Source organism: Akebia trifoliata, chromosome 15 (assembly GCF_017979445.1).
Source record: "Akebia trifoliata isolate Shusen 1 chromosome 15, ASM1797944v1, whole genome shotgun sequence".
In the NCBI taxonomy this organism is placed as follows: domain Eukaryota; kingdom Viridiplantae; phylum Streptophyta; class Magnoliopsida; order Ranunculales; family Lardizabalaceae; genus Akebia; species Akebia trifoliata.
In genome coordinates this window covers 21009983-21036995 of record NC_141389.1, presented here as the reverse complement: position 1 = coordinate 21036995, position 27013 = coordinate 21009983, and the positions used below count along the sequence as shown (strand labels likewise).

General features: G+C 36.8%; 3 protein-coding genes across 8 annotated transcripts in view; 1 reads left to right on the top strand and 2 right to left on the bottom strand.

The window, feature by feature from the left end:
- LOC147384577 (pectin acetylesterase 5-like) overlaps window positions 1–5972 on the bottom strand; it is a 38723-nt gene extending 32751 nt beyond the window's left edge. For both annotated transcript variants that reach the window (XM_086425075.1, XM_086425076.1), the window contains exon 1: window positions 5535–5972. In XM_086425075.1, coding sequence (XP_086281201.1) covers window positions 5535–5739 — 205 coding nt within the window. In that variant the 5' untranslated portion in view covers window positions 5740–5972. The remainder of the gene's footprint in view (window positions 1–5534) is intronic.
- A 759-nt stretch (window positions 5973–6731) lies between these two features.
- ALG10 (DIE2/ALG10 family) lies at window positions 6732–22754 on the top strand. Of its 5 annotated transcripts, none has more exons than XM_086425070.1 (9): window positions 6733–7019; window positions 8144–8307; window positions 8405–8493; window positions 8984–9317; window positions 15000–15273; window positions 19348–19488; window positions 19575–19779; window positions 21833–21975; window positions 22069–22754. In XM_086425070.1, exons 2-9 carry the CDS (start codon window positions 8218–8220, stop codon window positions 22326–22328), a joined length of 1536 nt encoding a protein of 511 aa, XP_086281196.1. In that variant the 5' UTR covers window positions 6733–7019; window positions 8144–8217; the 3' UTR covers window positions 22329–22754. The 5 variants fall into 5 exon arrangements, with proteins under 5 accessions (XP_086281199.1, XP_086281196.1, XP_086281195.1 ...); XM_086425069.1 differs by having other exon boundaries at window positions 6734–7019; window positions 8083–8307; XM_086425072.1 differs by having other exon boundaries at window positions 6741–7019; window positions 8083–8307; window positions 19351–19488.
- An 885-nt stretch (window positions 22755–23639) lies between these two features.
- Window positions 23640–25502, bottom strand: LOC147384575 (uncharacterized). Its single transcript, XM_086425077.1, has 4 exons — window positions 25268–25502; window positions 25041–25163; window positions 24785–24946; window positions 23640–24401 (listed from the first exon to the last, which is right to left on the bottom strand). The coding sequence occupies exons 1-4, from the start codon at window positions 25405–25407 to the stop codon at window positions 23945–23947; spliced, it is 882 nt and encodes a 293-aa protein (XP_086281203.1). The 5' UTR covers window positions 25408–25502; the 3' UTR covers window positions 23640–23944.
- Window positions 25503–27013: the final 1511 nt, after the last annotated feature.

Sequence of the window (27013 nt, the reverse complement as noted above, 5' to 3'; positions counted from 1 at the left end):
TAAGTTTATTCAAATGCTTGTAGCACTGAAAACCAACTAATTTTAATTGAACTTATTTGACCATCTCTAGAAAAAAAATTCATTTTAATTCTATCGTAATTATTTTTTACCAAACAGGTTAATTATTTTAAAATTACTAAAATATCTCTCAGTGTTAATGTAGAAAGAATCAGATCAGTTGTAAATAGCTATATCCTAATTTTTTGGATAGACTTTTAATTCAAATAAGCTGAAAATCAGATCCTATCCTTTGGGATATTATTTCAGATCTGTTGGGATATTATTACAGATCTGATTCTGATTTTCCTAGTTGATTTTTCCTTATTTGTTCCTAGTTCTTAGCGGCTGATTTATGGTCATCATCCTATCTATTTAAAGGGCTATAACTGTGTTTTTCACAATAGAATAAGAGGAATAAAATAATTCCAGCAGTGCTGAAATTATCTCCTAAGAAGCTCACATGGTATCAGAGCTTAAACTTGGTTGAGAGAAGCCATTTACAAATCAGCTCTCACTGGGGCTAGCGGCGGTAATAGTTCAAAGGTTACCTCTGAATCTAACCCCACAATTGCCCCCACTGCTTATTCCGATATGTCCTCTCTTCAAATCACCTCTCACAAACTCAATGGACGAAATTATCTACAATGGTCACTCTCAGTTCAAATGGTAATCTGAGAAAGAGGAAGGTTTGGGTTCATCAACGGAACTGTTGCAAAACCAACCACTACTGATGCTTCTTTCAAAACATGGGATGCCCAAAATTTCATGGTTATGACTTGGCTAATCAACTCTATGGAGGACAAGATTGGTGAAAATTTTATTGGTTATACCACAGCAAAAGAAATGTGGGATGCTGTGCAAAGGCAATATTTCGACCTAGAAAATTCAGTCCAATTGTTCGAATTGAAAAATAGAGCCCGGATGCTAACCCAAGGTGAGATGGATGTCACTCAATATTACAACTCTCTCACAAAACTTTGGCAAGAGGTTGATCTCTTTGACAAGTTTCAATGGTGCACTACTTGCCGAGAACACCATCAAAATTCTATCAATAAGGAATGGATACACGACTTTCTTGCTGGTCTCAACAAGAACCTTGACGAAGTTCGGGGACGTCTTCTTGGTACTAAACCACTTCCTTCAATAGATGAAGCTTTTGCAGAAGTAAGAAGAGAGGAAAGCCGTAAACGTGTGATGATGGGAGAGCCCAAACCCATGCTTATTGACAATTCTACCCTTACTGGCAACAGAAACTCAGAGTCCTAACACCGAGATACCAACCGAAACCAGCAAAGAAAAAATCTCTGGTGTGATCACTGCCAAAGGACCAACCATACTCGTGAAACTTGCTGGAAACTTCACGGCAGACCAGCAAACTTCAACTCCAAGGACCAACGCAAACCTAGAGGCCTTCAAACTACTACTGAAATGATCACAAAGCATGAAGATTATGCTCCAAGTTTGTCCCTCACAAAGGAGCAACTGAACCAACTCATCAAACTGATAAATCTCCAAGGTTCCACTGCTCCGAAAACAAAGCCAACTCCTTCCTCTCTTACTCAGTCAACCAATTCATACTTGGCCTAAAAAGGTACATTTGCAACTGCTTTGAGTAGCTGTACAAATGAAATAGACCCCTGGATCATAGATTTAGGAGCATATGATCACATGACAGGATCCTCAAACTTGTTCACCACTTATGTACCTAGCTCAGGAAATATTAAAATTAAGGTTGCTGATGGTTCTCTTTCAACTGTGGCTGGTAGTGGAGATATATACCTTTCTCCTAATTATGTTTTGAAATATGTATTACATGTCCCAAAGTTGTCTTACAACTTACTCTCAATTAGCAAGTTAACTAAAGATCAAAATTGTTATGCCAACTTCTCACAGTTTGAGTGTTTATTTCAAGACCGAAAATCTGGGAGGATTATTGGCAGTGCTAGGGAATTCAATGGGCTATATTTCTTCAAAAATGAAGGCTTCGAGAATAAACAAGCTCAAATGGCTGGTTGTGAGACTTTTCTCTTAACTCGTGAGCAAACAATTATGTTGTGGCACCGTAGATTAGGACACCCTAGCTTTCCTTATCTTAAAAAGTTGTTTCCCTCTTTGTTTAGAAATAAAGATGTGTTTGAATGTGAAATTTGTCAATTGTTAAAACATCAATGTTCTAATTTTCCATCAAAACCATATAAAGCATTTCAACCATTCACTCAAATCCATAGTGATATTTGGGGACTATCTCGCACACAACACATCACAGGAAATAGTGGTTCATAACCTTCATTGACGATCATTCTAGGGTCTGTTGGGTTTACTTACAAAAAGAATAATCTAATGCTACCCAAATTTTTAAAAATTTTCATTCTATGGTCAAAAATCAGTACAACACCAACATAAAAATTCTTCATACTGATAATGGAAAAGAATACTTTAATTCCATTCTTGGAGATTTTTTCTTAGAAAAATGGATTATACACCAAAGCACATGTATTGACACTCCTCAACAAAACGGTATTGCTGAGAGAAAAAATTGCCATCTCCTAGAAGTAGCTAGATCTCTAATGTTCACCTCAAATGTCCCAAAACAGTTCTGGGGGGATGTTGTCCTTACTGCCTGCTATCTCATTAATAGAACGCCTACTCGTGTCTTACAATTTAAGACTCCTCTTCTAGCTCTCACCACTCACTACCCCTCCTTTTCCAAAACCTACTCATCCATACCCCTAAAAATCTTTGGTTGTCAATCATTCGTTCATATTTATGATCGAGAACGTAGCAAATTAGATCCCAAAGCCGTTAAATGCTTGTTTTTAGGATACTCTGCTACTCAAAAAGGGTATAAGTGTTACTCTCCCGAAAAATGTAAATATTTTGTCTCCATGAATGTCACTTTTTTTTAAATTAAGCCATTATATACCAAAAATTCCCTTCAGGGGGAGTACACGAGTAATGAAGATAATTTTTGGGGTCTTCCACATATCCAAGACACTCACCAACCTGTCATATCCCTAGATCTACCTGACACACCACATATCCAAAACACTCACCAACCTGTCATATCCCCAGATCTATCGGACACACATCAGTATGACGTTTTTCAGCCTGAGAATCAATCTGACCCTATTGAGTCCTCGATGCCTAATAACAGAAATGAAGGGGAAAACTCAGAACCACAATCAGAGCTTCGTGTTTATTCTCGACTATCAAGAAGAATAGAACCCATTGAGGACACTCAGCTCAGTCATGATTCCAAACCAGATCAAGGTACACATATAAATACTCCTAATGATCTTGATGCTCCTATTGCTCTCAAAAAGGGTGTTAGATCTTGTACTCAGCATCCATTATACAACTTCGTGGCCTACAATCATTTATCTCCTCAGCTTCAAGCTTTTGTAGTCAACTTGTCAAAGGAAGAAGTTCCTAGAACCATACAGGAAGCGTTACAAAATTCTAAGTGGAAAAAGGCAATCATGGAAGAGATGAGTGCCCTGGAAAAGAATGGGACATGGGAGTTAGTGGAAAAACCACGGGACAAGACATCTGTCGGATGTAAGTGGATTTTTATTGTTAAGTATAACTCTGATGGGACCATTGAAAGATACAAAGCTAGATTGATTGCAAAAGGTTTCACTCAGACATATGGTGTGGACTACTTGGAAACCTTTGCACCTATGGCAAAAATGAATACAGTCAGAGTCCTTCTATCCTTAGCAGCAAATCTTGATTGGAAACTACACCAACTTGATGTAAAGAATGCATTTCTTAATGGCGACTTAGAAGAAAAAGTGTATATGGATCTTCCACCAGGTTTTGATGATGAAAGTAAGAAAGGTAAAATCTGCTGACTTCGAAAATCTCTCTATGACTTAAAACAATCTCCCAAAGTCTGGTTTGAAAGGTTTACCAAGGTTATTCGACAACAAAGGTATAGTCAAGCTCACGTTGATCATACACTATTTTACTTTCATAAGGAAGGAAGAAGCACCGTCTTGATTGTCTACGTTGGTGATATTATTCTAACTAGTGATGACCTTGTGGAGATTGAGAGATTGAAAGATGTTTTGACCACAGAATTTGAGGTTAAAGATTTGGGACATCTGAGATACTTTCTTGGCATAGAGGTTGGTAGAAGTAAGAAGGGCATTGCTATTTCTCAAAGGAAATATGTTTTTGACTTACTCAAGGAAATTGGAATGCTGGGGTGCAAACCAGTCCCTACGCCAATTAACTTTACTACGAAGCTGGGTCTTGAACCAAGCAATGAACCTGTGGACAAGGGAAGGTACCAACGCCTGGTTGGAAGACTTATTTATCTTTCTCACACACGCCCTGATATTGCTTCCACTGTGAGTGTAGTTAGTCAGTTTATACATGCTCCCTGCAAAGAACACCTTGAGGCTATGTATCGGATCCTTCATTATCTAAAAGGAACACCAGGAAAAGGTTTATTCTTTGAGAAGAATCAAAACAGAAGTGTTGAAGCTTATACAGATGCTGATTGGGTTGGATCCAAGGTCGACTTGAGGTCAATTTCTGGTTATTGCATCTTTGTATGGGGTAACTTGGTAACATGGAGGAGTAAAAAGCAGTCAGTTGTGTCTAAAAGTAGTGCTGAAGCGGAACTTAGAGCCATTACTCAAGGAGTTTGCGAACTTTTATGGCTAAAGATGTTGCTGAAGGAACTAAGAAGGGAGTTTAATTAGCCTATGAAACTGTTTTCAGATAACAAGGCAGCCATAAGCATGACGCTTAATCCAATCTACCATGATCGAACGAAGCATGTTGAGGTGGACCGGCATTTTATTAAAGAAAAGATTGAAGATGGAACTTTGTGTCTGGTTTATCTCCCTACAACTGATCAGACTGCGGATATTCTCACCAAAGGGCTTCCAAGGGTATCATTCAAAAATTTTGTAAGCAAGCTTGGACTGTTTGATGTTTTTTCAATCCAAGCTTGAGGGGGAGTGTAGAAAGAATCAGATCAGCTGTAAATAGCTATATCCTGATTTTTTGGGATAGACTTTTAATTCAAATAAGCTGAAAATCAGATCCTTCCTTTGGGATATTATTCCACATCTGTTGAGATATTATTACAGATCTGATTCTGATTTTACTAGTTGATTTTTTCCTTATTTGTTCCTAGTTCTTAGGGGCTGATTTATGGTCATCATCCCATTTATTCAAAGGGCTGTAACTGTGTTTTTTACAACGGAATAAGAGGAATAAAATAATTCCAGCAGTGCTGAAATTCTATCCTAAGAAGCTCACAGTTAATCTTAAACAGCATATTTTTTATAAGGGTATTTTTGTATTTTAACTTAAAATTTTCCGTTTGGTAAAAAATTAATTCCAAGAACAATAAAAAATACCGTTTTAAAAATTATAAAATGAAAAGTGGCTGAAATGGGAATTTCACAATTTTTAGCGCACGTCTTGGTAAATCAGCCCTAGAAAAATTGACTAAAACTTGAAATTGATCATTGATGGAAGAGAAAAATAAGAAATAATTGGGGGAATTTGATTACCAGCTCCTCTTTCCTTCGCATTTCGCACCAAAGTCAAGTCGACAAGAGTGTTTCCCAGACTCATCAATCGGGTTGGGTCGCTATCTTTGATCCATGATGAAGAATCGAAAGAAACAATGAGAGTAAACGAGAGAATCGTAAAACCAATGGCTACGATCCCCCATTTTCTCCGCCAAACCATCTCACGAAACCTTGAATTCGCCATTAAAGTGAAGAATACTTGTGTGTTAGGACTTCAAGCTTCGATATATTGGATCAGATTAACGAACCTGTAATGAGGTTTGACTTTTTTCTCAAAAACAGAAACATAGTAATTGGGTGTCGAGAAATTAAAGATAATGGGAGGAAAATCTATAAATAAAAAATTGTGAGTTCGTCAATAACGAGGGATCATTAAGAAATAAAAAATTTACCAAATGGGGCCAATCAAGTTATCGCCCAAAACTTAGGACTTTTTAGAAAAAAAATTCACTTTCAGGTTTCTTTAAATAATTTTCCCACTCTTTTTTTTTTTATAATCTAGAGTAGCATGGCATCCATGATTTTTAAACTCATCCGAGATCGAGACGTATTATCCGAGTTAACTCGATATCAAAACTGAATGAAACTAACTCACAAAATCAGTTTTTGACTGATATTTATGAGTTACAGTTCAATTTATTGATTTGTCTCACAAGACGTCTCAAACATATCGAAAAACTCATCCGAGACAATTCGATATCAGAGCTGAACGAGACGAAACGAAATATCGAATTTAAAAACCATGGTGGCATCTGCAAATGCAGATTTATCAAATAATTAAAAATATTGATTAATGGGTTTTTGAATATTACATAGTGGAAATGACACATTTGTAATTTGGAAAATTAAGCAATGTGATTGTAGATTGTAATTTTCTTGATTTTTTTTTTATCAGAATGATTCCGATTGATCAATTATATTAAATTTAAATATAAAAGGGGCATTTATGGTCACTCAAATTTTAATGTCGGACAACTTCTACTTGGCCTTCTCTAGGTATAATGGTAAAGAGAATTTTATTTTCTTTTTAAATAAAGAGGAGTACAGGATGATTAGGACGAGTTTTATAATATCTTGGGATTGAGAGAATTGGAGAGAAGAGAAGAGAAAAGAAAATAGGTAAGTAGTTGGGGAGAGAAGAAAAAAGAAATGGAGAGAAGAGGAGGGAAAAAATGTCAAGTTTTGGTTCTCTCCAAGATTGATAATATTGGCACGCCAATTATTGCTACTTACATCCCAAGTAAAAGGCTGATTTCAGAAACCTAGAGATGTCAAAGGAAGGAGACGAACTAAAAGAGACTTGAGATTTTATCCTCTCTCATTCTTCTGGTTTTTTTCAAGAATCCCTCTTCAACCCCCACACACCTTTCTCTTTTTCCTCTTCATCTTCTTATTTTTTTCCAAAAACCCTCTACATTTCACACACACTGTTTTTTCTGCAACATTGGGAAGGTCATCAAGAACGTAATGCTTCTGAAAACCCAGATCTTTTTTTTTTTTTTTTGTATCTTAGTTTTATAGTCTATGGGAATTACAGGATCTTTGTTGCTCTGAAATTTACAATAGCTAGGGTTCAACCTCGTTTTTTTTTTCCAGATCATTTGATTGATTTTAGTTCATAAAGTTTGAATTTTTACTGCATTTCGGTGTTTTTTGGTATTAATTTCAAAATATTTAGGTCTAAGACTGGGTTTTTGAGGACCTTAGTTTTATTATCTATGGGAATTACATGATATTTGTTGCTTTAACATTTACAATAGCTAGGATTCAACAAAGTTTCTGAATTAGATTTTTTTTACGTTTAATTATTGATACCTAGAGCGAGTTTATTGCTGAATGTTTCATGAGGAGGGCATATATATATCTGGGTTTACTGGTAGTGCTAGAACTGCTGTAGTTACTAAGGATATTTTTTTTTTGAAACAAAACCTATATATTCATAATCAGATTTGAGTATTGTTTTAGGAAATCTTCATGATGGAACCCAATGCCCCAAATTCAACAGTTAACCAGCAGCACCAAAATTTCAAATGTTAGTTAAAGCGTTGTTTTTTTTTTGTTTTTGAGTCATTCCAAGCAATCAAAGCCACAAGGATAGGAATTCTTTGAAAAATCAGCATCCCAACTTCATACCTCCACAACATCTTCACCAAGGGAACTAAATCAAAGAACATTTTGCACCATCCATCTAATCTTCCATAAAAAATGGACCCAATCAGCTTATGGTTACTCTTGCTAATTATATTAATAAAACGAGACGATTAGTATAGAGGACACAGAAGGTTGTGGGCAATCAATGTATCAACTTTCACCTATGTGCCATTTGATTGAAAATGAATATTTATCATGTTCTTTATAAATAACCTTTGGTGTTTATATTATTGTACAGATAGAATTTTGTTCTTTAGACTATGAAAGGTATAATAGTCATTTGACTAAAAAAAATTTCTTTTCTTTTCTCTAATGACTGCTAACCAAATAGGGGAACCTTAAATTATTCTGTTCTTTCTCTTGTCAATCCAAACAGGGTGGATTCTCTTCTCTTTAATGAGTTTCTTTTCTCTCCACTTATCTCAATCCAAACAAAGCGTTAAAATCAGCGAAACACCATATCATCTTAAAAGCCTAACAAACTGTCTACCAAAAGGAGAGAAAGAGAGAGATGGGGAGGGTGGCAGTTGCAGTGATAGTGAGTTCTTGGGTGATTCCAATATCTTTAATGGTAAATCGAATTGTGCCAGAACCGTACATGGTAAAATAATATTTTTATCCATTTTGGGGTTGTCATTTCTTCCTCCTAATTCTCTCTTCTATAAAATTTATCATTTTTTTGTTACCCAATTGTGCAGGATGAGATATTCCACATCCCTCAGGCCCAACAGTACTGCAAAGGCAATTTCAAAAGCTGGGATCCCATGATCACCACTCCCCCTGGCCTGTGAGTTCTCCACCAACACACACCCCCCACACTCCTTTTCTTCTTATAGTCAATTGTTTTTTTTTTTTTCTTTTTTCAATAGGGTTTATAATCTCTCTATGGATTAGCTGCCTTTATTTAGTTGGTTTTTATTGTCTGTTGTGGTTGTGGGTTGTCCTTGCTATAGTTGGATCTTGGGCTGGTCATCTCGACCTCCCTCTTTTCTAATAAAATCATCTTGTTCCCAAAGCTTGGGATGCAGTTATCATCTTTCCTGCTAACCCTAAATGTCTCTCTACCCAAAATGTGGTTATGATTTTGTTTTATAAGCAGTTATACTGCCTTCTGCAAAGTTACTGAGGCTGTTCACATCAATTCAAATCTCATTGAAGTTAAATTTCGCATTATGTTGTTAGTTCTCTCAGGAAATCAGGTTGATAGATATCCTTACACCCATACCAATTTTTTATTTTTTTTGAAATGTTGATTATGCATTTTAAAACTGTTGCAGGTACTATCTTTCACTTGCCCATGTTGCTTCTTTGTTTCCAGGCATGTGGTGTGCAAAAGCAATATCTTCATTTTCTGAACTATGTTCCACTGCAATTCTTCGTTCCATCAATGGTGTCTTGGCTGTCATATGTAGTGTTCTTGTATATGAGATACTTACCCAATTGAGACCACATCTTAATGAGAGGAAAGCAACTTTACATGCAGTAGTTCTATCATTATATCCTCTTCATTGGTTCTTCACATTTTTGTATTATACGGATGTAGCTTCACTAACTGTGGTGCTAGCCATGTACCTGGCTTGCCTGAAAAAGCATTATCAGTTTAGCGCTCTGGTAAATAAACGCCTCTTGTCATCATCATTTATATATTTAATTCATTTGTTGAAGTTTAGGTTTGCGTCTGTAATTTTTTTCATAAAGTAAAAAAAATTCATTAGAAAGAAATTAGATGAACAATTGGACTTACTCTACCAATAAGTAGGACTGCAACTTGGTTTTGTTTTGTTAGGTTTGGGACCAATCCAGAACCCAACTGACATAGGTTGGTTACACTAAATAAGAACGAGAACCGAACTTATTTAATGTCCTATAAATTGCTTGGAAGCAACATATTTTTAATGAAAAATAAATAAATAAATAAACTATGAACTTGAAATTTCATATAAAAAAGTCATTAATCTATCTATAAAAAGGTCATTAATCTATGTCCTAACTCCTAAAAAGTAGTAGGTCATTGAGAGTTCAGTTTGATTATGTACAAGCCTTGAATTGAGAACTGAACCGAATTAATTGGTTCTCCATTTTCTTAACCTAGAACCGAACCGCAACTTGTTCCATATCGAACCAAATCAGCCCAAAGTCATCAGGTTTGGTTCAGTTCTTGATTTGAACCGGGTCAAGTTGCACCCCTAGCGATAAATAATCCCCAATTCATTAGTATAAAAATTTATTAATGGAGATGGGGTATACAAGGATTTGGGACTTCCTTTGGGGATGGGGTATACAAGTAAAGATATTTGGGAGCCAGTGCTTGAAAGGATGGGAAAAAGATTAACACTACATTTGGATAGAGCTTCTTGACAACTTCTGCTCTTGTGGGGAGCTAACAAACGTTTGCAAAAAGGTTTTTGCTCTTGTGCGGAGAGATTTTTGCTCTTTGTTGAGAAGCTCCAAAAACTTGCTCTTGTACAGAGAGATTGAGCTTCTGTTATTGCGCGGAGAGGTGTATCCACACAAGGCCGAAGTACCTGGGAAGCTAAGTTTTTATCTAAAGGAGGGAAAATCACTCTCATTCAAAGTGTTTTAGCTAGCATTCCTATCTACATTTTTTCGTTGTTTTCCTTGTCAAGGAATGTAGAAGTGCAATTGGATAGAATTTGCTGAGATTTCTTTTGGTACAATAAAGAGGGTTTGAAGAAACATCATTGGGTGAGTTAGAGGAAGTTATGTTTGCCTAAGAAGAATGAGGGATTGGGTTTTCGAAATTTTGGTTCTATGAATTTGGCTCTATTGGGGAAGTGGCTTGGGAGGTTTGGGGAGGAGAGGGAAAGTCTTTAGAGGAAAGTAATTGTGGATAAATTTGGTGTGAGCGGGAATGGGTGGGAGAGTGGGCCAGCTAGAAGTGGAATGGGGTGTGGGGTGTAGAAGGTATCCTAAGAAGACTTCCGTTATTTAAGAAAAGAGTGAAATTTAAGGTTGAGAACGAAGTAAAGTGAGATTTTGGGAGGATTGGTGGTGTGGGAATGAACCTCTTAAAGATCTTTTCCCGGACCTTTTTGATTTGTCTTTGAAAAAGAACCAAGGTATCTCTCATGTCAAAAACTTTGAAAATAGGATGACAAACTGGGACTTTGGGTTTAGAAGAACTTTTAATGATTGGGAGGTGGATATTTTAGGGAGATTAGTTTTTTTGGTGGAGAACAGGTACATGGAGAGCTCCTCGGACGACCAGAGATTGTGAGGTGGTATTAGGGATGAGAAATTCATGATAAAATCTTTGTACGTTGACATTGCCCCAAAGAGTGCAACGTCATTTCCTCATTCTTTTATCTGGGGTGGTAAGATCCCTCCTAAGATATCGGTTTTTCTTTGGTTGGCGGCCCTAAGAAGACTCCCAACTATAGATTAATTAATCAAAAGATGCTTCATTTCTCCGAATCAGTGTTGTTTGTGTAGATCTCAGGCGGAAATGGCGGATCACTTACTCATTCACTATCGGGTGGCTCATTACATTTGGTCGCATTTCTTATCTTTATTCGGTTTAGTGGGTTGTTTTCATTGCTCTGTTAAGTTGGCCTGGGGAGGCTCTTTTACGTCATCAAAATGGTTTCTTTAGTTCTTGGTTCTATTTGCGATTTGTTGGGGTATTTGGAAAGATCAAAATTGTTGCATTTTTTGAGGGGAAAGTTTCTATGTTGGGACGATTAGTTTTATCTATTTTGGAGCTCATGTTCACTTAGAGCAAACTATATAAGGAATTTAAGGGGGTCTTTTTTGAAGATTTTGTTGCGAGATGGGATAGGGTTTGTTCTTTGTCGCGAGAGTAACTTGTTGATCACGTTTCGTTGTTGTTTTCTTTTTTTCTTTGTGTCACTTTTCTTTGTTTTAGGTGGGTCCCCTAGACCCCCCTTTATCAATAAATAAAAAAAAGCATGAGGTCGAGCAGACATCCTTACTCAAAAGGAAAGAGAAAGTGATATAATCCAAAAACCAAGTCAATTCTTGCTATTGCACTCCTTGTAAACTAACTCGTTCCTAAATAGAAAATCTTCAAAGAAGACACCCGTGAACTCCTTGAACACCTTAAACCAAAATGATATGTATCGAAAAATACTAATAATGACCTCTTGGATTGTTTGTTCCTTTGAGTCAAAAGCATGATTGTTCCTTTCTTTCCAAATGTCCCAACAAACAATAAATGGGGTCTAACTCCTTGAAATCCTTTCTTTAGAATTGAAAGCTAGAGTCTTCCAACTTAGGAATAAATATAGACCAAGGGAAACACCAAAGCAAATGGGAGGGGGAAACAAAATGAGACCACAGTATGAGAGAACTTGCAATTAATGAGCAAGTGGTTAACAAACTCACCACTTACTTTTCAAAGATAATATAAACAATGCCCATACCAAAAATATTATCCAAGTTTAGGTTTCTTTCCAAATCAGTCGACCAAATGAAAAAAAGGCTAACTTGGAACTTGGAAGGAATCCTTGCGCCCCAAACAACAATGGCAGGGAATTCCAAAGACATGGCATGCACTAGGGATTGATAAAAGGATTTGACCGAGAAAACTCCGTCCATCTTCTAACCCACACCTTTCGATCCTCATTCGCGTGACTAATGGGAATGAGAGAGATGATTAATGAGGCTAGATGCTCTTTTTTTTTTTCTAGGAAAAGTATAGACTTTTATTAATTAAAAAACAAACTACAATGGTCAAAGTGACCATTGATGAACAACAAGTGACCAAAAGATCATAAACAAATATAATTCCCAAAATAGAGACTATATATTGACACAATCTCCCAATCACTAAAGCTTTGCCTGAAACCAAAGTCTCTAGACAATTCATCCCCCACCCGATTCATGAAGTATTGAACAAGCATCCTCTTATTTTATAAGAGACAAATAGCTACACCATATCTAACCTCGAAGCCTACACTTCTAAAGGTTAACGACCAAACCCGACACAGCTCATAGCAACATAGAAGACCACTAAAGAACCTAAGCCGATTAATAAACACATCAAGGAAGACCAATGTGTCATCAACAAACTGAAGATTAGTGGACCCCTGATCCAGTTTCAAAACCAGAAAAAATTTCTATTTTCCATCATCCTTACCAAATCCTCAACTACATTGAAATGAAATGGGCATATAGGGTCACATTTCCCAAGACCTCTAGAACTTCTAAAAGAACTAGTTGGACTGCCGTTGACCATGATAGAGAAGGTTGTTGAAGACACTTTTCATGATCCAATTTTGATTGAAGTTCATTTGACCCAACGGTATTTCAACAATTCATTAACATGATCATATGCTTTCTCCAATCTATCTTGCAAACGACTTGAATATCTCCTGATCAACTCTCGAATTAATACATTCATTTGCAATCAACTCATCATCCAATATTTGGTACCCCTTAATAAAAGCACCTTGAAGAGGAGTGATCATAGTTGGAATTTTTCCTAGTGTTTTATTATTAAGTATTGTTTTGATTTTTTCAGCCGATCTGTCTATTCAGCAAGTAGGTGCTGGGACCTGTGAAGGAAAGCTACCATCCTTGACATAAATACATGACACCAACCAAGCTGACTGACATCCAGTCTCCAGTATCATTTGCACTTAGCTTTTTCAAAACTAAATCTGCAAGATACTGTTAAGTACGTAGTCCAAATGCCCATCTTAAAATTATTTTAAGACTGTTAGCAAGGCAATCGTTAATTGTTTTCCAACAAGTTTTGAAAAATTCCATAGAACAATCATTCGGCCTAGGGATTATGTTACTACTCATTCCACAAATGGTCTAAAACACCTCCTCCTCCTCCTCGAAAGGTCTAACCATGCTTGTTGCTCCAAAAATATGGCTTTGAAATCAAGATTATCTTGAAATGGTAGGAATCCATGATCCTCAGATTTAAGTCCATTGTAAAACTCAACTACCGCTTCTCTAATTTTCTCCTTCCCTTCTAATGTCACCCCATTAATCTCAGTCTAGAAATGTAATTTTTCCTTCTGTGGCTATTAGCCACTATATGGAAAAATTTTGTATTTTTATCCTCGTCTTTGAGCCATTGCACTCTTGATTTTTTACATCCAACTAATCTCTTCCGTAGTCCCCATTGATGACCGTCTAATGCATTCAGTTCATTTCCATGTTCACCAGCTCTAGTCCTTCCAACACCATAGCAATGTTGGATTGTCTTAATCAGACCAAACATTCCTAAAGTTTTAGCTTTTCAAACAATCTTGCAGTCCGTCTTCACTAGATTCCTGAGGCTAATCATACTTACATAAACCTTTCAAACACTGTGTTATCGTCTCTGAATAATGATGTTGATGTTGGATGGCCACGTTTCTACTCTAGCTACCATTACGATCAAGCTTTAGGGGTCCAACTGGAGAATCCTTGTTTTCTCTTTAGGTGTTGATCTTCGTTTTCCACCTTCAATCACTTACACTGAGTGTCTAACCCAGCTCAGACACCATACAATTATTTCCTGGAAAGAGCTATTGTTCTTCTTTTAATACCTTTCAAGATCTTGTACTTGGACATAATTTCGTAACTTAAAATTGTATTCCCTAGGTAAGCCGTCATCTCTTTCTTTAGAGTATCCAAAACAAGGCAGAGGACAACCTACTTGAGGTTTGATGCTAAAACCAAAAGGCTGTACCAACCAACGTTGTGCCATTCTCCCTAATTTATTTTGAAGTAATCAGGAAGTTTTTCTGAAAAAGTTAAATAATAGATGGACAAAATTATCCTTTTAAGGACAAAAATATTGCAAATAAACTTCAAGAGAACACTTAACATAGTGATGGATATTTTAGTATAGACTAGAGAACTCAATTGATAGTCTCATGGTAATTTTTGAAGTTTACGAGAGGGAGAGATCCATACTCCTTTAGATTAACAAGAGTTTGAGGAGTTAAAGAGTTCCTCAAAGATGTGCAGCGCGACTGTGACAGAAAATACAAAATTCTTAACATAATGCTAATGATGAAAATTATTATTGAGAATGGATCCGATTCTTGCAACGGTTTCTTTCAAAGATAATTAGAATTGGAAAACCTACTCTTTTATAGATAAAAATTTGATTTGTATATGAGTAGCAAGGCCTTGAAAGGAAGTTCAGAGAATTTTTCAGAGAAAACATGAAACTGGAGAAATAGCTTTTTGAGGAAATATTTTTTAACAAAAATTTTCGAGCTACCATACAAATTTTGTTCAAGGTAGAACCAATGTTTTTTACCTCTCTAGAGCTAACTTGTGTTCTACCTTTTTTTTTTCCTACAGCTTGGGGCCTGGGCAATACTTATTCGGCAAACAAATGTTGTATGGATGCTTCTTGTTACTTGCAGTGGAGCAATTAATCTCACAGTACCCCCAGAGTTTAAGAATAATGACCAACTGGATTATGATGTATCGAGCAAAAAAAGTGTTGGGTCAGCTGACGAGAAAAGTGTGCCAGTGGTCCCAAACTTGCGAAAACGGAAGATGGGTAGCTCTTTAAATGCTGTTAACCATTCTATGTCAAAAACACGCGATTCTTCATCACAGCATGCTTCAGGTTCTGTAACATATCTTCCACTGAATTCTAGTTGGTTCAACTTATGGGGATCTTAGGTGTCTTTGTTAGCTTCTCCAAATTATATAAGCCTATATACAGCTAATCTTTACTTACATCGGATAGCTTCATATTATAAGGCTTTGGTTTAATCAAAATTTCTGTCCAGAACTTGCTTGTTCCCTCATATTTACTTCAGCTTTGATTTGCCGTTGTTTCATTGCTAGCTGTCAGCTCCTCTTGTATTTATAGAACTCTGATTTTCTAGATGTGTTCTTTCCAATATTTATGGAATTCTGATTTTCCCTGTCTTCCTTCTGATTTTAATTCCATTCAGCTGAAGGAATTGTTAACCAACCAACTACTCCAAAAGACCGATCTGTTGGAGAGGGGGAGAACTATGAATATAAGAGGGTCATGGGGCTTAACTGGGGTATGACACACTTGAGAGTGGAGGAAAATATACACTCACTGCCCCCCATCCCCACCCACCCACCCACCCACATAAGGGTGAAAAGAATCGAACCCGTGACCTATACGAACCTAGCACTTTGATACCATGTTAACCAACCAACTACAAACATGGTTTCAAACCTCAGTTGGACATCTTGTATCGTTCATGGACGAGTCCGAATTGTCTTGGTTGAGTCAACTCGTCTCGGACGAGATAAACCATATAACTCAGTTTACAATTATTAATTCATTTATATTTATATGAAAATAATTATATTTTTTTAATAAAATAAGATAGATAAGAAGATGTTTAATCATAAAATTATTATTTAGATAATAAGTATTCAATTTTTGAAAATTAATTATTTTAATTAAAATATTCAAAATCCCGGTTGACACGGACAAGATTTACTGACTCGTCTGAGGTTTTCAAAATATCATCCGAGTCATCTCATTTGTCTCGCGAGATTTTGCACGTGAGACAACTTGTCTATCCGTCTTGCTCTCGGATGAGATTTAAAACAATGACTCCAAAAGACCGATCATTTGGAGAGAGGGGGGAACTATGAATAGAACTATATAAGAGGGTCACGGGGCTTAACCGGGGTATGATATCACTCAACATGAGTCTCCTATCACCAACTTGGTTGTGAACATTGAGGGTATCGATTGTGAGGGTGTGCTATAATCTTGCTACACGTGGCTTGAGGTTCTACATGTTAGGTTTATTTTCTCCACAAGGTCCATATGTTGAGAAATTTTTTTTTTTTTTGATCAGTAAAGATAATTTTATTAGAAAAGCCAAGAAACAAAGGGGGGTCGAGGAGACCAACCCAAAACAAAGAAAAGAAAAAACAAAAGAGATACAATTAGTCCCCAGACAAAGAACATACCCTCTCCCACCTCACCACAAAGTCTTCAAAAAAAACCCCTTTAAACTCCTTATACAGTTTGCTCCAAGAAAACATGAGTTCCATAATAGAGAGAATAAGACCATCCAAAGTAACCTCTCTCCCCTCGAAAATGCATCGATTACACCCTTTCCAAATGCCCCAACAAATTGCAAATGGGGCCAAAAACCAAAGAATCCGCTTCGAGGATAAGAAAGTCCCTCCCCATGTCAGCCAAGATTCCAAAACCGACTTGAGTGATCTGGGGAGACATCCTATTAAACCAAACAAAGTTAAGAAATGTGACCAAATGTGATGCGCCACCCGGCAATGCATGAGAAGGTGGTCCACCGTTTCCGCCTAAGACTTACACATACAATACTGATTTGGCGCAATAAATCCTCTTTTTATTAACTGATCCATTGTTGCAAGTCTCCCTAGAATCGCCAGCCAAAGAAACGTCGATATCTTCGGAGGAATCTTACCACCCCAGACAAGAATGTGAGGAAAAGACATCCCAAAACTCTGCGCTATACTCTTGTAAAAAGACTTCACTGTAAAGTTGCCATCTATAGAAGCCCCCCACACTCTCTGATCTTCCAGTAAGCACTCCCAATTTCTGCTCTCTACCAAGGACACTAACCTCCCTACACTATTCACCTCCCAATCATTAAACGTTCTTCTAAAGCCAAAGTCCCAATTAGTTATCCCGTTGTCAATGCTTTTGAAATTGGAGATAAACTGGTTATTTTTCCTCGACAACGCAAATAATTCTGGGAATTGATCTTTAATGATTCCATCCCCACACCACCAATCCTCCCAAAATCTTACCTTATCCCCCCTCCCCACCTTACATTTCACTCTTCTCTTAAAAATCGGCATTCTTTTGAAATGCCTCTTCACACCCCACAACCCAGAGCCCCTTTAACCGGACCACTCTCCCACCCATTCTCATTCACCCCATATTTGTCCACAATTACTTTTCTCCACAGACTCTCCCTTTCCTCACCAAACCTCCAAAGCCATTTTCCTAGTAAAGCCGAATTCATGGAGCCAAAATTTTGGAAACCCAGCCCCCCATTCTTCTTGGGCAAACATAACTTCCTCCAACTCACCCAGTGATATTTTCTAACTCCATCTTTTCCATGCCACAAGAACTTCTGGCAAATTTTCTCTAATTGAACTTCCACACTCCTCGGCAAGGAAAACAGAGAAAAAGTATAAATGGGGATACTAGCCAATACACTCCTAATAAGAGTAATCTTCCCTCCTTTTGATAGAAGTTTAGACTTCCAAGTGCTTAATTTCTTCCTCATCCTATCAACAACCGGCTCCCAGATTTCCTTACTAGAATAACCCATTCCTAACGGAAGCCCCAAATATGTGGATGGAAGTGTCCCCGTTTGGATCCCCAACAAAGCCGCCGTTGCCTCCACCCCTTCAATGTCTCCCACTGCAAACAATTTACTCTTTCGCAGATTGACCGGGATGCCCGATATCACCTCAAAACACCCTAGCAGTCCGCTTAAGAAGCTCACCTGTCTCGGCGAGTAATCCAAAAAGATTATAGTATCGTTCGCAAACTGAAGGTGAGAAATAACTGAATCATATTAAAGAAAAGCAAAGCCATGGAGGTGTTCTGAACCTTATGTTATCATCATCATCAAAGCCTTATCCCAACTATCTGGAATTGCATGCACTATGTAAATAGTTAATTTATGGTCCCTGCTGAGGCCTGATTGGAGACCATAATGATGTCTAGTCTATAGATACATGCAGCACACAGACGCGGTGGATTGACTCATTATTGATTGGTTCTGTGTAGGAATCACCATTGAAAATTTTACCAGGTTGGTGATCTTAATCCCTTGTTTTTGAACTGTAATGGAATCTGCCACATGCTTCTGATACGGCATGGAGATCAAAGGAAGAAGAAACAACTAATCAACTGTGCTGATGCCAGAATTCATGTACCTGTTGACAGATCAATCCGTTTGTCCCTGTATAGAAGTATGCTTTGATGTTAGATTTTGCTCTCACGTCCCTTAACTCAGTGTTTTAGTTTCTTTCATTCCCCATCTCTCTAGACATCTCCTGATTAGCCCCTATCTCACTAAGCTCAATTACATTGAACCCTTTGGCTCCAGAGACTTTGTAAAGCCCACAACACTGACAAGTCCATTCACATGAAGAAAGATCACTTAGCTAAGTGGTAAGACCTTGTGGAGGTTGTTCCCAAGGTCTTAGGTACAAACCCCTTGAACCCCCTCTTATGCTAACCACTAACCCCACCAAGCCAAAAAAAAAAAAAACAATGTACATTCACATGTACTGCAATACACTGGTATTGGTAATATTTAATATAGAAGTTATATTATAAATAAAGTAAGGAAAGAAATAAATGAAAAAACAAATAAATTATAGCTACATTTCTAAATCAGGCCATGGTTGTGTTTAACTACATAATGAATTAGTTTGTGAAAGATGGATTACACCAACCTTGTTTTAGAAGTTGTTTCTTTGTAGATAATCATTACATAAAAGGTGACCCTGCTTTGTCTTATAAGATGTGTTCTTCTTGTGTTGATGTTTGTCTGACATGGCAAAAATCCTGAGAGTATCATGTCCTTCATGATCAATGTGCATAAATTATCAATAGAAGTTGTTGCTTTAAGAAAGCTAGCAACATTATGAGCTCCTTTTCACTCATTGATGATTAATGTGTTGTATGTAGCAGGTTTGCTTGATGAGGTTCACACCATTCTTATAAAGTTGTGGCATTTGAAGTGGGATGTTTTGGTGTACTTTGGCCCATTCTTTATGGTATTGGTGGCATTTGTCACATTTGTCCTTTGGAATGGAAGTGTAGTTCTTGGTATACCCATCTTCCTTTCCCCTTATTCTGTTCATCATTAATTGGTTATAATTTTTTTTGACATTAGATCATTCATGATATTGTAGGTGCCAAAGATGCTCATGCAGTCTCTCCACACTTTGCACAACTAATGTATTTTGGCCTTGTTTCTGCTCTCGCTATGGCTCCTTTTCATTTCAGCTTTGGCCAAGCTGCAGTTATGTGTCGGTCATTCTGGAACAACAAACCACTGAGTTTGTTTCAAATGCTTGTCATTCTTACTGCTGGATTCCTCTCTGTGCATTTTTTCAGGTCAGTTGTGTTCACATAACCTGTTAACTTATTGAAAAGTTATAGTAGCGACTTGGTAGTCTTCAACAAGTTTAGTTGATTAATTTAAAAGAAATACTAGCATAGGGACGAGAGGAAGTCGTCCTCCCTCTCGTTGTCGCAAATGTAGTGCAAATGCTAGGTGAGGGTAGTGGGTACATCATGTAACAAGTCACTTTTTACTTTTTTGCTGTATCGTACATATATCCATGCCCCCGCTGATCCTAACACAAGTGATAGCATAATCCCTTTATTTTAATATTTTTTTTAAAAGAAAAATGACTATTGAATGAGGGTTGGGGTAATTTGTCCCCCATACACTAGTTTAAGCTTTTGAACACAATCGTGATTTGATATGGGAAATTTTGTCAAGTTATGGTGTATAGAAACATTTTCTTTTGATTTTCTTACCTATCTTTTGTTATCTTTATTCTATTTTTTTTAATTTAAAAAAATGAGTTAAATATTGCTAATAGGGCTACTAAGAGAAACTGCAATTATAGAAGGAAGGATCCTTTAAGTCTGTGTAGTTGAAGAAGAATACTTTCCTCTATCAATGATCTTCCATCTTAGGGTAATCAGGTGACATTTTGATGGTTTTGTATTTGGTACAAGAATATAACTTCTCACTAAAGGGTTCATATTTTAGCTAACCTTGGGGTTTTAGTCAATTTCTCTCTCAGCCCATTTTGTTGTATATTTTCCCCTCATTAATAAATGAGCTTTGGTGATGAAATAACCACTGCAGTGCTTGGTTCTCTATGATTGTACTCGAGGAAACAGGGAACTACTCTTTCTTGGTAGAACATCAGAGCTAAAAATTAGGTGACGATGCTGGGTTCTTTAAAGAAACTGTAGACTCGTCAAATATTTTGCCTTCCCTTGTCAGACTTTGCACAATAAAAGTTTCCATTTGTTGGAAAAAGTGGATTTCTTGTTCTATTTTAGATGGTGAGTGGAGTGGAGTAATTTCAGAAGCCCTTGCTGGTATAGGTTTGTCATCTACTTTTAAGCATTTGGAATGGAGAGAAGGAATTTAATGTATCAATATTAAGGTTTCATATGGACTGATTTGATGGCAAATGGGTTGAGATTCTGTCGAAATCTCACATCAGATGGTCTAAGATGAGACCAACTCTGCTGATTAGGACAGTTGTGCGAAGCCAACAATAATTTGCTTGAATTATCACAGCATTTCAAGAAGTTGAAGGAGGGGGGAGCAACATGAGCCCCCTCATCTGTAATAACATGTGCATTGATGACAATGTCTGCTAGAACTTCGACTGTACCAATGGCAAAGATGGTTTTTCCACCTTTACTACAAATAGATGAAGGCATTAATCTCTTGAAAACTCTATTAATTGATGATAAACTTCTTCTAAGACTAATATCCCTCTTCGTCCACTTTTGGTTAAATTCTATTGAGTCTATCAATGGGACAATATAAGGATGACCATCCTACTCCATTTTCTAGTGAAGACACACATGTGGAGAGTGATAAAATAAGTTCATTGATAACATGTGGAACAAGACACGCTTGGAGTGTTAGAATTCCATGATTCTATTGTAAGTTGAAGGTTCTCACTCTCATTATTCACCAGAAAGCCGTAAAAACCAACATTCTTCCTGAGGTGTCCGTTGACAATAAGTGGAACAAAACATGATTCAGTGTCAGAATTGTATGATTATATTTTCAGTTGATGGTTCTCACTCTCATTCTGGTGAATAATGAGAATAAGAACCTTGAACTGACAATAGAATCATGGAATTCTCACACTTGGACCTGTTTCTCGTTCCACTTGTTGTCAATGGATCATTTATATCAATCTCCATATACATCTCTTCACTAAAAATCAGAGTAGGATGGTTGTGTTTATAGTTTCCCATTGATGGAATCGAGAGGATTTAACCAAACTGCTTTCAGGATCTAATTTGCCCAGCCAATTAACAATCTTAGTAAATCATTTTATTTACAGTGATCACTGTCATTTCCATTGTTTGTCTTACACTTCAATTAGCTCATTGTTCAATGCAGCATAGCGCACCCCTATCTTCTTGCAGACAACCGACACTATACCTTCTATATTTGGCGGAAAGTCATTAAATCTCACTGGTTTATGAAGTATCTTCTACTTCTACTTTACGTGTACTCGTGGCTTTCCATCTTCAATATCTTAGGTAAATCACAACCCCTTACTCATCTAGTCAATTACATAGTTGCGTTGACTCCATTGAAGAGATTGTTTTTTTTCTTTTACTAATCTTTGACAGGGAAAGTTCAAAAGAAAATCTGGGTGTTGGTATTTTTGCTGGCTTGTGCAGCAGTTCTCGTCCCGGCACCACTGATCGAGTTCAGATATTATACTATCCCGTTCTACTTCTTGGTTCTTCATTCACAAACTAACGATAATATAAGTTGGCTTTTCATGGGTATCATTTATATAGCAGTCAACATCTTCACAATGATGATGTTCTTATTCCGCCCTTTCCATTGGAACCATGAACCTGGGACTCAAAGATTTATATGGTAGATTTTCCCATAAAGAAATATTGCCGAGCACCATCAGCCTTCAACACATGCTTTTACAAGATACTGCGGCGCCTTTTACAGTTCTCATCAATCAGCCCACTTTTATGGATGATCTTCTCCACTGCTGTAGCACATTTTTTGTTCGGGAAGCCTGTTTTTAGTGAGATCAGTGACTCAGTGTTGCCGTGAATTGAATCACCCGAAGACTTTACCAACTAAGCTAGCTAGCATCTTCATGTAGAACATTGATTCAAATATTGGAATGTACCCCTCCACATAAAATGGTCTATTTAACTGCAGTCACGTGCAGGTGGATGGTATGTTTGGCCTGCTGAAGCGGAAAAAAAAATGTTGGACTGTGAATTTTTATAATGAATTGCATGGGCCTATTCTTTGCCCTTCAGATAAGATTTCTTTCACCTCTTAAGCCTGCTATTTGGCACTTCTTTTCTAAAGAAAATTTTAAATCCCTCTCTTTGGTGGTGGTTCTTGTTGGAAAAAACTCCTACCTTCAACTTGGGATGCCAAAAATTGAAGAGAACAAACAAAAAAGATATACAGGGAAAATTCTAAAACAGGAAACACCCACAGAGCTGCACTGATTCCACTATGCTCAAAGGTCAAGAAGAAAATTACAATATTTCTCCCGTAGAAAGGTTACATATATATGGGTATCGCTCAGGGTGCCAACTATTTTGTCAACATGTTTTGTCTTACATGGGCTAGAAGTTTTGGAATGGGCTGATTTTTGGTGAAGATGATCTTTTTGATGAGGAGATTATCCTCACCAAAAATCAGTCCATTCCAAAACTTATAATGCCATGTTTACGAATGTAAGAATCATGGACCATCCATTTCTTGTAAGTCACTTTTGACAGGGTTAGCAATTTCGGAATGGACTGATTTTTGGCAAGGATGATCTCCTCATTATACAAGCCATCTTCACAAAAAATCAGTCCATTCCGAAACTTCTAACCCATGTAGGACAAAATGTGTCGGCCAAAATGTTGGCACCCCAACAACTCCCCTTATATATATTCCTAATGAATTAGGACTTTACATAAAAATTGTAAAATTATAGAACACCCTTGAGAACATATGGTCTGGTGCTCCACCCCGACCTTTCGGGTAGGCCTTAGCAAGCTCAGCGTTGAGCTTGATTGGTGGGATGCATGGCTTGATTTACAATACCTCATTGACCAGTTCTTTCCTTTTCATCTTTTTTTTTTTTTTTCCCATCATGGGTATGTGAGTTTCTAATGACCAAAAGCAAGCTATTATTTGAGGATGATTTTCTATTGTTCAACACAGAATCTCTGCACAATGGAGATCTGTTTAAGTTAAAAAGCTTGAAGTTATACAAGTTATGACATGAAATCATTATTAATTCATGATATCAACTCAGCATTTCACACATACTTTAGTACAAGGTAGCTATTCATTCTCTTATAAGAATGCAACTTTAACAACCCAACTCAACAACAACAATCTCAATTGTCAAAAACATGATTCTTCAAACTCTGATTCTTCAACATCCTTCCAAGATTTCATCTCTAGTAGAAAGGAGGGATGTAGTAGTCTGATGCTCATGATTATCGAACGGGTGATCTTCTTCGATCAAGTATTCAATCTTGATTCAACTTTCTGACAACCCAAGAGGGGATTTGCTTCTCTCATGCAAATTTCCCATTCATGAAGATCTCCTGAGACGAGCTCCTTTGTAGGGGCGACGTTTTCCTTAAAACTTGTTCGAGGTTCAATTGGCTTGTCGAGTACCGGATTGCAAACCCCATGATTTTGTTGTGTTATATTATCTCCCTCCAAGGATGAGAATCGATGTTGTGCTGGCTCCTCGTAATGGTCATAGTTCGAATTACACCTCCCAAACGTTCCGATAGACGATTCTAGGAAACTTCCGTCTACATTTGAGGACGGTTGGCTGAAACTGCCAAACCCTTTGATCCCACGAGTTAGCTTACGAGCTCGGTCCCTCTCTTCTTTGAGAAGCGGTCCTTTTTCTAGCAACATCAATACCCTCTCGGATTTCTTTCTCACATTAAGTCCCCAATTGAATCTACATATAAGATTTATACATCTTGTTACAGCCAAAGATTTAAGAGCAACTCCAACGCACTCCGACTCTCACTCTGTGTCCTCTCTCAATTGTTGTTATTTTTTGGAGAGAGAAAATATGAGAGGCGAAAGAAGAGAGTGGGTTTCACTCTCTACCTTTTGGAGGTAAAAAACGATGGCAATTGTGACATATCTTACAGCAGCTGAATTTGGGGAGAGTGATTTTTGCTAGTACGGTTAGAGTGAAGACCTCTTGAATAGGCAAAAGGACACTCCAAAATAAAGAGCTTAGTAAAGATGCCTCACAGATATGCCTAATTGCGTTGGAGTTGCTCTAAGTAGTATAAAAAAAAAACAAAAAACAAAAAAATTTAGAAGACTTACCCTTTCTCATCAATAAATTGGAAGCTCTCCATCTTTCGAATTACATCTCGATCGCTTTGAAACTCCTCCGCAACACTCTCCGGTCCATGAGTCAGAAGATGATCCAATAAAATCAGAGCCTTGTATGAGATTCTCCAATTTTTTCTATCAAATCTTTGCAACCTGCATCATAGGAGAAAAATATTAGAAAAGCTAAAGTTATACTGAAAATCCAAAATTAAGAAAGATCAATCAGATTAGTCTGCACCCCACTAACCTCTTATGTAGAATCTCCACAATTCTCCAATAATCATCGACTTCGAACGCAGCCCGCGATATCAGACCCATGGTTCGTGTGTCTGGTGCCCATGGATTTCCATTTGTAGCTTCTTCTGTCATACTTAAAAACACAATTTGCAAAAAACCCAGATCAAAATACCAAACTAAAAGGCCAACTTCATGATCAAACACTTACAGAAAAGAAAATTAAACAAATAGACTTACATTTCTGCGGGCGTAACGTCGGTTAGTGCCAATCTAGCAGTCTTGATCTTCTCTTTTAGGAAAAAAGAAGCTTGTTTCTTGAATTCATGGAAGAAAGGAGTGGAACCCATGTTGTGATTTTTGTTTCCAATGGTCAACATATTTGTTATCAAAGTAGATCTTGTGAAGTTGTCTAACAACAAAAAAAAAAACCAAAGCTACTCCATTGATGCAACAAATATCACCTACTTTATTTTAAAAGATGATCAACAGATGTAATGAGAGGAGTAAAAGCTTTGAATATGATTTAATGGTATTTAAAATGTCGGTTTCAACAAGAAGTGTTGAGTGAAGGTGACGTGTGTCAATGTGGAAATTTCAACGAAAATTTGGAAGGTTGCTTTCGCCTTTAAGTATGTGGAGATGAGGTCTAAGTTTGGTTTTGAATTTTTTGTTTTTAAGAAGAAAAGTGTAAGTGACCGCTATCCTTCCAACACCTCATATTATATGCTCGCCAGGTTTACAAAAATGGTATTTGGATGGTAGGGTTGAAAATGTATGGGTTCATACCTATGTTACTTACCTAGTTCGTTGGTTCGCTCGATTCAAATTTGATTTCGTGGTTGTCCACTCTTGACTGAACCCGGTTCGTAGAAGATATATAAGTCATTTATGTTAATCTCATAAAAGAAAACTCAGGTCAAGGGATGTATCATTAGTTTGAAAACAAAGGAGTATCTTTAGGTGCTGTTTGTTAAACTGAAAAAAATAAGTGCTGAATAGCATTAAGCGCTGAAACTTATAAGCGCTGAATTTAAGTGCTGAAAAAGTTGTTTGTTTAGATGTTGAATCATGTTTGTTACACATTGCTGAAACTGATAAATTGTCTTTGTTACCCTTACAATCATATTATACATTGTTTACATGTTTCAAATACTTATTTATTATCAAACACAATAATTATATTATTTTTTATAAAATTAAAATACAATTTATTGTTAAATAATAAATAATACTCAAATAATCTTCAATTTATAAATAATAATTTCTATTTATAAAAACCCACAAATTTCAAATTAAAAATAATAATGTCATACAAGTCACCAAAATTTGAAATCAACTTTAAAAGAACTTAATTTTGGATGAATAATTTTCGATGGAAATGAAGGATGTGTAATTATAAAAGCACCCTATGAATTAATAAGGACATCCTACACTATAGCCATTTTTTGTTTTGTTTTATATGGGTTAAAGTTTTTGGAATGAGCAAATTTTTAGTGAGGATGGTCTATATGGTCTAGAGATCATCATCACCAAAAATCAGTCTATTTTGAAACTTCTAACTCGTTAAAAATAGTTTTCAAAAAAAAAAGGGATAATTTACGGTTCTTGAACTTGTTTTGATAGGGTTAGAAGTTTCAAGATGTGCTGATTTTTTGTGAGGATGATCTCCTCATTGTAGAGATCATCCTCACCAAAAATCAACTCATTCCAAAACTTTTAACCCATACAAGACAAAATAATTTAGCTATGGTGTGGGTTTATTAATTTGTGGGGTGTTTATATACTTATCAATGGGATATAAGAGGTAATATCCTTTTAAGAATAAGGGCATACTTGTTCATGCTCAAAAAAACAAAGGGCATACTTGTCCGTGTTGAAAAAAGCGAAGTGCTTACCGCTTCAGCACTTTTTTTCAGCATCAAAATAGTGCTGAATTTTTTTCACTTATTTTCAGCAATAAGCACAAGTAAACAAACGCGCTAT

Bases quoted from the DNA above. Each gene is read 5' to 3' on its own strand.
- ALG10 (XM_086425070.1), top strand. From the start codon at position 8,218: ATGGGGAGGGTGGCAGTTGCAGTGATAGTGAGTTCTTGGGTGATTCCA. The intron at 8,308-8,404 runs GTAAAATAATAT...CCAATTGTGCAG, and splicing joins TTGTGCCAGAACCGTACATG to GATGAGATATTCCACATCCC. The intron at 21,976-22,068 runs GTAAATCACAAC...AATCTTTGACAG, and splicing joins TTCCATCTTCAATATCTTAG to GGAAAGTTCAAAAGAAAATC.
- LOC147384575 (XM_086425077.1), bottom strand. From the start codon at position 25,407: ATGTTGACCATTGGAAACAAAAATCACAACATGGGTTCCACTCCTTTC. The intron at 25,164-25,267 runs GTAAGTCTATTT...TGTGTTTTTAAG, and splicing joins GACGTTACGCCCGCAGAAAT to TATGACAGAAGAAGCTACAA. The intron at 24,402-24,784 runs GTAAGTCTTCTA...TCTTATATGTAG, and splicing joins CAATTTATTGATGAGAAAGG to ATTCAATTGGGGACTTAATG.